Below are 13,736 nucleotides of genomic sequence, written 5' to 3' on the forward strand. Positions count from 1 at the left end.
TTTCATAGAACTAAACACACACATAACACACACGTGGTTACATGTAAAATTGTGGAAATCCAAGTAAGCTGAGTGGGTTGCGTCAGTTTCCTGGGTGTGAGATTGTACTGTTGCTTGTACAAGATGTGACATTTGGTGGAAACTGGGTGTAGAGTACAGGGGGCATCCCCGTATTACTTATTTCTTTCTTTTCTTCTTTTTTTTTTGTTGTTGTTGTTTTTTAAGATTTATTTATTTATTTTGGAAAGAGAGAGAATGAGCACGGTGGGGAGGGGCAGAGGGAGAAGGAGAGAGAATCCCAAGCAGACTTCCCGCTGAGCTTGGAGCCCAAACCAGGGCTCGATCTCACACCCCCAAGATCATGACCTGAGCCAAAACCAAGAATGAGCCCCCCGGGGGCCCCCTCCCCATATTATTTCTTACAACTGTATTTGCATCTACAATTCTGTCAAGATAAAAAAACGTCATTTAAAAAGATTAAGAATAGGGTCCCCTGGGGCACCGGGGTGGCTCAGTGGGTTAAAGCCTCTGCCTTTGGCTCAGGTCATGATCTCAGGGTCCTGGGACTGAGCCCCACATCAGGCTCTCTGCTCAGCGGGGAGCCTGCTTCCTCCTCTCTCTCTGCCTGCCTCTCTGCCTACTTGTGATCTCTGTCTGTCAAATAAATAAATAAAATCTTAAAAAAAAAAAAAAAGAACAGGGGCCCCTGACTGGTTTTGGCTGGTAGAGCATGCGACTATTGATCCTGGGGCTGTGAGTTCGAGCCCCAGAGGCGATGTAGAAATGACTTAAAAATAAAATGTTCAAAAAAAAATAAGAAAGAAAGAAAAATTAAGAATGGACTCTTTGGGGGAGCTGGAGAAACAGGGTCTAGGCTGAACTCGCAGACCCTACCATGGGGCAGCAATTCTGCAAACCACAACTTTTCCTAGGGACCTCACCTTACTAAGTGGCAAGTGATTCCAAAAATGACTGCATAGGGGCACCTGGGTGGCTCAGTCAGTTAAGTTTCCGACTCTTGGTTTGGGCTCAGGTCATGACCTCAGGGTCGTGGGATTGAGCCCCAGGTCGGGCTTTGCGCTCAGCACAGGGTCCGCTTGGGATCCTCTCTCTCCTTCTCCCTCTGCCCCTCTCCCCAGCTCGTCCACTAAATAAGCAGATAGATGGATAAAATCTTTTTAAAAAAAATGACTTCACTAAGAATTCCATCTAACTTGCCCCTCAAGGTGATTTTGTCATTCCTTCACCAAGAGGGGAAGCCTACGACATCCCCCCGCCCCGTCTTGACTCAAGACAGGTTGGGCCTGTTTTGACCAAGAGAGGTACCATGAAAGTGACGCCATGTGGCATCTGAGGTTAAAAAAAAAAAAAGGCCCTATGTTTTCTCCCTGACTCTCGTGGAACTCTGCCTCTGGAGATGCTCCCTCTGGGGGTCCAGCCTCCACGCTGAGAAACCCAGGCCATGCACAGGAGAGCTCCCATGCACAATCCCACCTCAGCCCATCCAAGCACTAGCCATGTGAGGGCACAACCCTCCAGATGATTCCAGCCCCCAAGCCCTCAAGTCACTCCCAGGATCCAAGTTCTCCAGAGGAAGTCCAGCTCAGTGCCTTGGAGGCCAAGGCTAACCGCCTCCACGTGCCCCGTCTGCATTCCCAACCTGCGGAATTCATGAGCGCATAACAAATTGTTGTTCTGCTCTGCCAAGGGTAGGCTGCATGTCACACAGCAGTAGTCCCCAGGAGGAATCCTGCCACCTTCCTCTGCTGGGCTTCTGAACCCAAATCTGACCCCATCTTCCGCTGGTCTGATATGCCCGCACCACAGCCAAGAGGGAGGTCTGGAAGCTTCTAGAACATGGGAAATCATCCAAATGTACACTGGGTGGCCACCACGGAGAGATGACCACGAGCTCCAACCAAGGGAGCTAGTGGCTTCAGCTCCTTGTGGGGGCTAAGGGCTTCTAGCCAGTGACAGAAATGACCTCACCCATCCCCCAGAACTTCTACAAGACTCCGGATCCGGCCACGTTGCTCAGGTGCTGACTTTGCTCTTCTGCAAAGGCAGTGGCTCTTCCAACTCGAGACTATGTCAGCGTCTCCTGGAAGGCTTGTTCCAGAGACCTGAGGGTCCCACCTCCAGAGTTTCTGACTAAGCAGGTCCAAGATGGGGCCTGAGAGTTTGCATTTCTAACAAGTACCCAGGTGTTGGTATTCTTGCTCAGATGGAATTTGAGAGGTGGGTGTGGAGGCTTGGGGGTGGCGGTTTTCGACCCTGGGGGCACATTGATAATCACAGGGAAACTGGGGGGGGGGGGGATGTCTGATCCTACTCCAGATCAATAGAACCAAAGCAGCCTGAGTGTGCACGTCTTGGCCTGTGGAGAGGGGCCAGAACCTTCTCTTAAGACGGTGGACATTATAGGGGCCCATCTTCTGCAGAGGAGGTGGGTTCTTAAGTTTAGGAACTCGAGGCAAAGGCCATGCTAGGCCCCAGCCCGGCAGACTGAGAAGTCCTGCCTACCTTTGAGCATCGCTTTCTTGGGTCCGGAGACTCCAGACTTAAGTGGAAAAGGGGTTCCTGGCACCCACACTCCCACACCCCATCCCACCACAGCCAGGTGTTTGAGGCCTGGGGGTCGATAAAGAACAGAGGCCCAGGCTCGTTGAAGCAGGAGATGGCCTGGGCCTGGGTATTTCTACCTCCCATGATTCTGACACCAAACACAGCCTAAGAGCCACTGAGCTAGAAAAGCCCCATCCAAGAAAATATAATGCAAGCCATATGGTCTTTGGAAGTTTTAAAAAAATGAAAAAGGAACGGATGAAATCAATTTAATGATATATTTTATTTAACCCAATATCTAAAATATTATTTCAACATGCAATCGATATTAAAAAATTGAGATATTCTGCATTCTTTTTTTAATGCCAAGTCTTGGAAAGCCAGAGTATACTTTATTTTATTGTACATCACCATTTGGATGCTTAACTTTAACCTACAATTCTTGATCTGAGTTTTAGATTTCACAGATTTCCATACCAAGTTGTTTCATAGTCGTATGATCAACGTGTCCCGGTTTACCCCACGTCCTGAAATCCTCCTCAGTCCCCGAGAAAAGAGGACAGTTAAGCACGCTATTCCAAACACACTTGAACTCTTTTTTTTTTTTAATGTTTATTTATTTAAGTCATCTCTATACACAACATGCAGCTCGAAATCACGACCCCAAGATCAAGAGTTGCACGCTCTCCCCACTGAGCCAGCCAGGAGCCCCTTGAACATTTTCTAATAACAGAATCGAGTAGCAGTTTTTTAATTTAAATTAAAATCAACTGAAATTAAGACATCAGAGTCTCATGGCACTAGCTACATTTCAACTGCCCAATAGCCATATGTGGTTAATGGCTACCATATTGAAAATTGTTCTAGAAACCAGGAAGCATTTCCCTTTTACATAAGACCAGCTGTGGAGGATCTGAGATTGGTTTTCTTAAGAGAACTGTGGTTTCCTCCTGGGCCTTAAAGGACATTAGGCAGAGTTGTTACAGGGGGATAGGGTCACAGAGTAGAATAGCTACCCTGGGAACAAGAGGTAGATAGAATGGACATTAGGACCTTCAGGACAGGGGAGTCATGCTCTGACATGGGGTCATGGTGGCCATAGTGGAGAAGGATGCTGGATTAGAGATATATGGTCTCTAAAATCATTAGGACTTGGTGATTGTTCAGATATAGGGGTTGGGGTGGGGGTGAGGAGGCACCCAGGTGGCTCACCGGTTAAGCGTTCCACTCTGATTTTGGCTCTGGTCATGATCAGAGCATCATGAATTGGAGCCCCAGGTCAGGTGTCCATGCTAGAGTCTGCTTAAGTTTCTCCCTCTCCTTCTCCATCTGCTCCACCCCACCTTAAAAAAAAAAAATCTATCTGTCTATAGGGTTGGGGGACCAGGAAGCGAGAGATAGCAATCTAGGACAATTGCACAATCAACTTCCTCCATTCCCCACCCCCAAGTTGATCCCAGGGTGTTCCAGGTACGGACTGCGGCTTACCAAGCCATCTCGAAGTGAGTGGCTTAAGGCAACAACATGGATTTCATTATTGCCTCTCAGAGTTGCAGAGGCTGGGCTTAGCAGGATGGTTTCTGCCTCGGTGGGGCAGAGGGGAGGTGTCTCATGCATTTGTGTCATACAAATTCTTCCTCACCCATCTGGTAGGGATGCTGGTGGCCAGCTGAACCTCGGTGGGGCTGTTGGCCGGAGTAGTGCTATGGGTCAAATTGTGTCTCATGTCCCCAAAGTTCCAATGTCGAAGTCCTCAACCCCAGGACCTCAGAATGTGACTGTATTTGGAAGGGTGATTTGGAAGGGTGATCACCTTGAAAGGGTGACTAAGTGGGGTCTTTAGCGGGGGCCCTAATCAATATAATAGGCATCCTTATAAAAAGAGGAGATGAGGGCACCAGATACACAGAAAGAGGAAGACCATGTGAAGACACAGGGAGAGGACAGACACTGACAAGCCAAGGAGAGAAGCTTCAGAAGGAACCAAACTTGCCAACAACTTAATCTCGGCCTTTGAGCCTTCAGGCTGTGAGACAATACATTTTTGCTGTGTAAGCCCCACCCCAGTCTGTGGTGGTTTGGTACACAGGCCTAACCAACCAATACCAACACCTACCTGTGGTCTGTGTGGCCCGTGCTTCCACAGAGCATGGCAGAATGGTTCTAAGGGAGAGCATCCCGAGAGGACAAGGGGCAAAAAGTATCACCTGTGAGGACCTGGTTTCAGAAGTCACAGTCCTGCTCAAATTCAAGGGGAGAGAACATAGACTCACCTCCTGATTGGCATGTTGCCAGAAGAACATGGAGGATGGAAGATCATACTGCCGCCATCTTGGAAAATACAGGGTGCCACACCAGGTTGGTAACTTGAGAAAACAGGTCTGGTGTCCTTCAAGACAGGGATTCCAGGAGGAAGAGGAGAAGGGGAAGGTCAGAGATGGGTCAGACAATGTGGTCAGGTTCAAACAGGTTGGGTTGGCAGAGCCTGTCAACATTCAGAAGGGGGTAGCCAACTGCTAGGAAGCCAGATGCATCAGTCAGGGCCTCTGGAACATATTCTTATGGGGGACTGTCAATCTGGGGACCATCAACGTATCAAAGTCAGAGACTAAGTCCACCCAGAGTGAGAGAAGATGAGGGTTGAATTATCTATTGCTATATAATGAACCACTCCAAATCTTAGTGGCTAAAAACGACTATTTGTTATTTTTCTACAGGTTGGCTGGCTAATTGCTCTTCTGGTCAGCTGGCTTACTCAGGACATCGCATTCATCTGGACAGCGAGCAGGAAGGTCCAAGAGGGACATGTCAGGTAGTTGAGACCAGCTGTAGGCTGGGAAGAGCTGGCCTACACTCAGGCCCTTCCTTCCCTGTGGTCTTTCATCCAGACTTCTCCACAGCACAGTGGTCTCAGGGCAGCGTTCCAAGAGGGCGAGTCCCACTGTATAGGACTTATCAAGCACATTGGCCAAAAAGGTCCTAGAGCCAAACCCAGAGTCAACGCGGAAGACTTACTGGAAGGCATGATTCACTGGCAGCCATTTTGGTATAAATCCTCTATGGGAAGGAACATCAAGGGGCCCTCCATTCATTGTAGGGTTGGGCAGAGAAGAAACCACAGCTGGCAAGTGGAAGAACCAGAGGGGCACCAGAAGGGCACAGCGCTAAGGAATCAAGGGAGAGGAGTGAACTCCATGACGTCAAGGGTGCCTTGTCTCACCCTAGTCCCAGCCTGAAAACATGCCCTGGACTTGGCAGCCCACAGGACAGTCTCTCTAACACCTCAACGCTGATTTCTGCAGTCATCTCCCCAAAACTAGAATCACAAATACAGCTGAACAGAAGCGATTCTGCAACGCAAAGCCATACCATCAAAATTGCAAACGTTATGATGGTCTGGCTTGACCAGAAAACCCGCAGAATTGTCAACTGCTTTTGAGTAAGACTTTGCTTGCTTTCCTCTGTTGGTGGTTTTGTGGCGTTTTGTTTTTTTTTTGTTTTTTTTTTTAATAGAATGTGATGCCTTCAAGCAGGATTCCCTTCCCCTGTTCTACTTAGGACTGTCTGATACCCAACTGGTTCACACGTCCCTATTACTTGCCTGGGCCCTGAACGCACATTTCTGTTTGGGCCTTGTAGACCCCTAGACTCTCAAAGAATAGGTTTTGCATTTGCGCACTCCATGAATATTGAAATGCCTGTGTCTCACAGGCCAGCCACATCACAAGCAGTGGGAATTCAGCAGAGAACAGATAAAAGTCAATGCCTTCATGGAGGTGAGATTCTGCAAGAGGGAGAGAGACAAACCAACAAAAACAAACAAAAAAAAAGTAAATATATTCTTTATTATAGGGTGATAAATTCTTCAGTGAAAACAAAGCGGGAAGGGGATCAGCCCGCTGGAGGAGCTACCAGATTGCAGGTTTCACACCCCTTTGTGGAAGAGGAAGCCTCACATGTTCCTACCTATCAGAGGCCAGCTTGGAGAGAGCATGTGGGAGGGCATCGCTGGAGTTTTCCCCCCAGAAAGAGCCTTGACAGCCTGCCCCAGCAGGTCAGCCTGACCCACCCTGTCCCCAGGTCACTCTGCCAACGGGAGAAGCACCGGCAACCTTAACCTAGGCCATCTCCAACCAGCCAGCCGCGACGGGGATGCGTCGCAGGCCACGGTCACCGCACAGGGGCCCCGGGGTGGGAATGACCCCTCGGACTGTGGCAGACTGCTCACTAATTCGGCCGTCACGGTCCCCGTCACCCGCTCCCGCGCGGGCCCCACAGCCGCCTCATTAGATCCGCACCCATGACCCCTCTCGACCGGACTCCTGGAGACGACGCCTGCCTTATCTCTCGCCTCTCCTCCCTCCCATTTTCCGCTCCAGCAAAGCCAAACAGCGCTCGGCGGGGGCTTTCACGCTTCCGTGCTCCGGACACGCTGTTCCTTCTGCCTGGAAGGCCTCGGGCCGCGCCCCGCCCCCCTCCCGGGCGAGCTCCCATCCACCCCTCAGCGCCCAGCCTGGAGGACCCTTCCTCCGGGAACTGCCCCCGTCCCCCAGCCAGACGCCGTCGGCCCCACCTCTGTCCGCGGCCCCAGAGTCTGCGCGGCTTCCGCGCGCTCTGACCACCGGTTCTCCACATCTCGCCCCTCCCCGACCCGGGCCTCCTCCCCCGGCGCGGGACCTGCGAACCCCGGAGCGCACCGCCCCGATCTCGAGGAAGAGCTCGCAGCGAGCTAGGCCCAAGCCGGCCCCCCGGCGCACCCCTGCACCCGCACCCCCTGCTCTCCGCGGCCCCGCAGGGGCGCCCGCCCGGCCCCACGCGCGGCCGCCCAGCCCCCGCAGCCCCGGCCGCGCGCGACTACAAGTCCCGGCAGGCCCCGCGGCGGCCGCGCATGCGCAGCCTGCCGGCGTTTGAGTGGCAAGTTGTTTGTTACAGCGAACACCAGCTGCTCCCCGCGCCGGGCGCCGCGCGCCGCCGCTCCGCCAGCGCTGCCGCCCTCGCCCGCCGCCCGCCCGCCGCCCGCCCGCCGCCCGCGGCCCCTCGCGGCTCGGCGGGCCTCCCCTTTGTCCGCCCCGGGGCCGCCCGGCGCCGAGCTCCCGGTCCTCCCCTGGGCCGGCCGGCCGCGGCGCTCGGTGCCGGCCGGGCGCGCAGGGGGCGGGGGCCGCGGCTCGCCCCCCGCCGATGAGCCGCCGCGGAGCGCGGGCGGACGATGGAACTCCACATCCTGGAGCACCGGCTGCAAGTTGCCAGCGTCGCCAAGGAGAGCATCCCGCTCTTCACCTACGGCCTCATCAAACTTGCCTTCCTGTCCTCCAAGACCAGGTGAGCGCGCGGGGACGCGGCGCCGGCCGGGCGCAGACAAAGGGGCGCACCCGGGCGGCCGCCGAGCCGCGGAAAACAACTTCGAGCCCCGGGGAGCGCCCCCGCCCCGCCGCCCGCCTGCTGTCGGCGAAGCCGCCGGGCCTGCCCTCGAGCGGGGTCCCTGCACCCCGAGCCGCCCCCCCGCGCGGTGCACCCCCGCCGCTGCCTCCCCCCCCCCCCTCCATCTCGGTCCCCTCCCTCCCATCCCCTCCCCGAGATCCGGAGGGCCGGGGAGGCTGCAGGGACGAGCCCGGGAATGAATGAACGAACGAACGAATGAATGAAAAACAGGTGTGGGGACGCGACCGTGGCAAACACAAACTAACACCCCCATCCCCCAAGGCCTCGGCTGGGCCGGCCCCTGGCGCCGGGGCCGGGGAGGGATTCTGCTGAGCGCGGCTACCCAGAGCAGAAAATCATAAAATCATTAGTGGGTGTTTATCTCGAGGTGCCTGCGAGGGTTGCGGACGGCGCGGGGGGCCGGGGGAGGGCCCGGGAGGGGCTGCGGGAGAGGGTCGCGGTGCTGCTTTCTCCTCCAGGTCCGGGAAGGTGGGGAGGGGGGGGTGTTACCAAACCGTGGAAGGGGGAGGAGCAGGCGTGTTTATGGCTCAGCCTCGAGGCTGGGCTTGGATGCTGCTGGGGGAAATAGTTGAAGGCCTTGGGAGATTGGGGAAGCAGCAACCACCTTTAAAACAAACCAAGTTGGATTTTCCCACTGCCAGGGCAGGCTCTGACTTTGTGAGCCCCGGTGGATGCCTGGGCTAGGTTGTGTTTTTTAAGGAGCCCAGAGGAGTGTGAGCCCGAGCTGGCCGCTGTAACTTAAATCCCTTGTTTGTCCATCATTGCATTGTGACCAGTCAAAGGGTGAAGTTGTTGCTGGTTGGGTTTTTCCGGGGTCAGGGCGGAGGTGGTGCTCCCTGGCTGCAAAATGAATGAATATATTCCAGGTCAAGGTTAAGGTTGAAATGACGGCCCCCTAAAGCTGCCCCTCTTGGGCTCAGAGCTCAGGGAAGCTCTGGGGATGCAGGGAAATGATTCGGTCCCAGCCTCTTATCTGCCTGTTAAAGTTCTTGCCTGGAAATCTCACTTTGATGTGTGTGTCTGAGCGGGCAGCTCGGTCCCGCCATTGTTTGCAAGAAGAACCGCTGGTGGCATCTTGTTTACTTTCTTCTCAGGCTGCTCGGTGGGGTATGGAGGGTTGAAACCCTCTCCTTCCCCGAGCCCTGGCTCCTTTGATTGCAAAGGTAATTATTAAACAGGTCATTTGAAAACAAAAGCCGGCAGCTCAAATTCTGAACCTTTCCCTCCCCCCTTCCCCCTACCCCCCCCACTCCCCCCATTGACACCCCCCCCATCCCGCCTCTACCTGCCCTCTGCCCACCATCCCCTAGCCTGTCTTGAGCTTCCAAGGTTGGAGGTAAGAGAAACCGGCCTTGTTTTTCCAACCCTTGGCCCTCGGCCCCAGGCAGCCCCCTGGCTGATTTGTCGGCTACCATTCAAACAGGGATGATGACTCAGGCTGCGGCTGAGCAGGGCCTGGGTGGGTGCTGGGAGGAGGGGGCATCTGGGGGCTTCTTAGAAAGGCAGCAAAGAGCCACTCCCTCTGCCCCTCAACCTTTGTATAGGGACTGGCCCTCTTCCAGCGTCCACCCCAGGGCCCAGTTTAGGAGACTGACATGACAGATAGACATGGGGGGTGTCGGGGGCCAGGGGGAGGAGAGTGGTGAGTCCCTGCTGACCTTCCTGACCGCGGGAAACCTACCCCTCATTGAGTTCCCCTTTCTCTCTCCCCTGCTGGAGGCCACGGGTCTGTGGCCCAGGTGTCCAGTCCAAGCTCAAGATGACTCAGAGGTCAGAGGTCACCTCCTTGTCTCCACAGTCTGGCTCTGGAAGGTGCTGAGCACATTTGTCAGACAGCTGAAGGCCTGCCTCCCCTGCACTCCGGGCCGGGCCGCTGGCCTCAGTTTGTGGCCAGCCCCGCACTGCCTGCGTGACTGTGGCAGCGTCCCTTTCCTCTGGGCCCTCACTCTGTCCCCCTGCAATGAAGACCCCCCTCCCCCGCCCGATCTCACAGGGCTGCCGTGTGTAGCATGCTGTGTTTGTGGACGCTGGCTTTTTAACGAGGGGTAGTCGAGTGTGAATGTACTCCTGGAGCATTTTGAACAGTCCTCCAGGGCGAACTTTTGCTCCTGTTTGGTTCTCCCACCAGTGCTGACCCCTCCCCAATGGTGGCCCAAAGCCCTGTCACTTTCCCTACCCCACCCCCCGACCTAAGTTTAGCTCAGGCTAGCCCAGGGGCCAGTGCATCTCTCTCTCTCTCTCACACACACACACACACACACACACACACCCTTCAGTGTCCCTGGGCTGCTGGGTCACAAGTTTTCAGCCGTGTCCTGTAGGGTCGCATCCTTGGCATGGCGTCTGAGGCCCGGTGGAATCTAGACCCGGAATTCTCATCGTTAGCCACTCAAGGCAGAGACTCTGGTGAGCCACAGTTACTTAACCTTCCCTTCACACCCCTGTGCTTTTAGACTTCTGATTCTGCCTGGAAGCGGGTCCCTCTCCCAGTCAGTTTCTCTTCACCCCTCAAGATCTAGTGATATCACCCCTGAACCTTGCCAGAACCCCCTGCCCTTTGCTTCTCCCCCAGCAGAATGAATCACTTTTTCCTTCTTGTTTCTGCCTGGGTAGAGCCTTGGGGAAGGACGAGGCATTGGAAGGCACTCCGTCTGTGTGAGAGTGCAGCCGAGTCTGAGGCATGCTAAGATGCCCCTCAGCTGGGGTAGCAGACAGGTCTGGGGGATTGCCATTGCCTGAGGGAGCCTGGGAGGCTTCCTGGAGGAGGCGGCACTGGATCTTAGGGCTTTAAAATAGGAATTAGCGAGGTGGGAAAGGGGATCCTGCTCCTAGATCCCACACACACCGCCGCACAGCTCTGTGAACTGGGTTTAATACCCATTTGCAAAGAAGGAGGTTGGGGCTCAAAGGTGAAATGACTTGCTCGAGGTCACGCGGTGAGCAGGAGAGGCGAGGTTTTTGAATCCGCATCTTCTGGCTTCAGTCAGAGATTTGCTACTACAGGTTCAAACGACACCCGTATTCAGCAGTCCGTCCAGCTCTTCTGTGGGCAGCACACAGTTCTAAAGGCCTCGGGGACACAGACCGGAGGCTACAGGCTTTGTGTGTCCTTTCTGCCCTGGCTCTGTGGACTTTTCTCTCCAGGAACCCTCGGCCCATCTCGCCTACCAGCTCTGTTTTGTACTGCCTCGCCGCCCCGCTCAGATGCCCCCCCCCCCCCGAACCTCTCATCGCTGCTCAGCTGTCTGTCACAGCTCAGCTGTCTGTCACGGCATATTGTCGGCCTCTCGTTGTCCCACCCAGGTGGGAAGCCTTACCCCCCGGAAGCTTTCTGAGCATTGTTTTACCCACTGCTTACGCCCATGCCCAGCCAGCCCCAGGGAGAAGCGGGCCACCCATTGATTTCACCATCTCCCACAAAGAGGTAAAGGTGCCGGGTTTGGAGAAGGAAAGTGGCTTGCTCAAGGTCACCCAGCTGGGAAGAGACAGAATTGGGATTTGAACCAGGTCCTTTCTCTGCCACGCTTAGCACACTGCTTTGTCGGTACTTAGTAACCGCCCGTTTGATAGATGTCCGACTCGTGCGGGGAGTGACCCAGATTTCAGCCAGGGCCTCCTGTGAGCGCCCTGGGCGCTGGAAGAGGCACGGTGCGCAGCAGCGCACCTGGAGAAGCTGGGCCTGGCGGGCCTGGCGGCCCTGCCCCTGCCCCAGGTTCAGCGCAGCATTTGGGTATAGCTGGACCCACGGAGGCCACTCATTCTAGGCACAAAGCCGGAGAGCAAGACCATGGGTGAACAAAATCAAGGCCGCCCACAGAACCTGTCCTCCGCCCTTGTGATAGCCTGAGGTTCTGTAGCCTGGCTGAGGGCCCCCCCACAGCCCACCCCACCTCTGGCTCTCCAGCCTCACCTCTCCCGGCTCCTAGCCACACAGACTGTCTCACCTGCGTGCACACACATGGACACACAGACGTACACATATACACACACACGTACACATATACACACACACTATGGAGTCCGCAACCTCAAGCCTTTGTTCTGGCTGCCTGGAATGTTACCCTTTGCCCTGCTCCCTTTATCTGCTTGCTCATTCTTTTGGATTCCGTTTCACCTCCTCCAGGAAGTCTTCCCTGAGTGCACAGGCTGAGCTCAGACCCTTCCTCCTGTCTGACGGGCTTAATCTCAAGCAGAGGAGATGGGACTAACCCCGGGATATCAGCAGGATGCTTTGGGTTGCAAATACCAAATACCCTCCACTTTGTTGGCTAAGTTTGATAGGTTTATGTGATAAAAGGCTGTGAGTCTGGTGCTCTAAGTGTGGTAACCTAAAGGCTTGATGATGTCCTCAAGGACTCAGGGCTTCCTGTCTGTGTTTGGCCATCCTTGGCATGGCAGCGTGGCTCCCTCTGGAGTGGCCCCGGGCCGCTGTAAGCTTTATTGGCCGTCGGTCGGAAACCCAGTATTGGGAAAGGCTCCCTGCCTTCAGAGTGTCTCAGACTCTCCAGGAGCACACCCCACTCCTGCACAGACTTCGTCTCATTGAGCAGAACCGGGTCACATGGACAGGCCTGCACCAATCCCTGGCTCAGGGAATGAGACCATCACAGACCAATCAGGACCCACCGCTGCAGGGGGTGGGGGGGGAGCTGCTGCCTGGGGGCTGGGGGGGGGGGCCAGGGGCAGGAAGAAGCTCCTGCTGCTCTTGTGGACTCAGAGTCACTCCCTGCAGCCGTCCAAGGCGAAACTGGAGCACGCTGGCCACGGATAGTAAGCGTATAGTAACAACGAGGCCAGCGCCAAGCTGGAGGTGGGATGTTCCCATTTTACAGATAAGGAGAGCGAGGAACTTGAGTGCCCCGGGGCACACAGAAGTGGCAGAGCTGGGATTTGAACCCAGGAATTAAGGCTGTAAGACCTGTCCTGGGGGGCGTCTGGGCGGCTCAGATGGTTAAGCCGCTGCCTTCTGTTCAGGTCATGATCTCAGGGTCCTGGGATGGAGCCCCGCGTCTGCCTCCTTGCCCAGCGGGGAGCCTGCTTCCCCATCTGCCTCTCCCCCTGCTTGTGCTCTCTCTGTCTCTTTCTCTCCCAAATGAATAAAGATCATCTTCAAACAAACAAACAAACAACAAAACTCTCCCAGGGACCACTCAGCCAGGCATAGGAGCCCACGGCTTGGTTGCCCCAGGGGCCACATGGCAGAGGTATTGTTGAGAGCTCATCTGTCACCATAAAGGGGGACGGGGCAAGGTCATTACACAGAGTCGTTCAGGTTGCAGGAACCTGCTACACACTTTTTTTTTTTCTTTTTGCCAGTAAAATGCTATTATCTTTAAAATCCACTTTTTCGGTGAGTATGAGGTATACGCATGCCCACAGAGACCCGCGCTGCCTACCTGGGCCAGACCCGCTTGGTCCCTGGTGCCTCGTGGCCCGCGGTCGGGCGGGTGTGCGTGTTGTCGCCTGCGGGAAATCTTGCAGCAAGTCTCAAGAGAGCACTCAAGACTTTAGATCCGTTTATGGGGGGAAAAAGCTCAGAATCGCAAACAGTCCATCCAAAGTCCGTTGGTTTCCTGAGTGCACGGGGCTGAGCCCCACCCCCCACCCAGCTTGCACCCGGCTTGATCTTGATCGCGGTTTTAGGGAAAGATGCCAGCGGCCACGGTGAGAGGGCCCAGCACCCAGGCCCTGGGGCAGAATCCCGGCGCCGCCCTGTGTGACCTCGGGCCGGC

The 13,736-nt window shown here is 55.2% G+C and overlaps 1 protein-coding gene across 1 annotated transcript in view; it reads left to right on the forward strand.

Moving 5' to 3' along the window:
• The first annotated feature begins 7,636 nt into the window (after positions 1-7,636).
• Positions 7,637-13,736, forward strand: part of CASTOR2 (cytosolic arginine sensor for mTORC1 subunit 2) — a 51,360-nt gene continuing 45,260 nt past the window's right edge. Inside the window, exon 1 of the mRNA XM_047712895.1 lies at positions 7,637-7,884. Coding sequence (XP_047568851.1) covers positions 7,772-7,884 — 113 coding nt within the window. The 5' untranslated portion in view covers positions 7,637-7,771. The remainder of the gene's footprint in view (positions 7,885-13,736) is intronic.

Source organism: Lutra lutra, chromosome 18 (genome assembly GCF_902655055.1).
Source record: "Lutra lutra chromosome 18, mLutLut1.2, whole genome shotgun sequence".
NCBI lineage: Eukaryota > Metazoa > Chordata > Mammalia > Carnivora > Mustelidae > Lutra > Lutra lutra.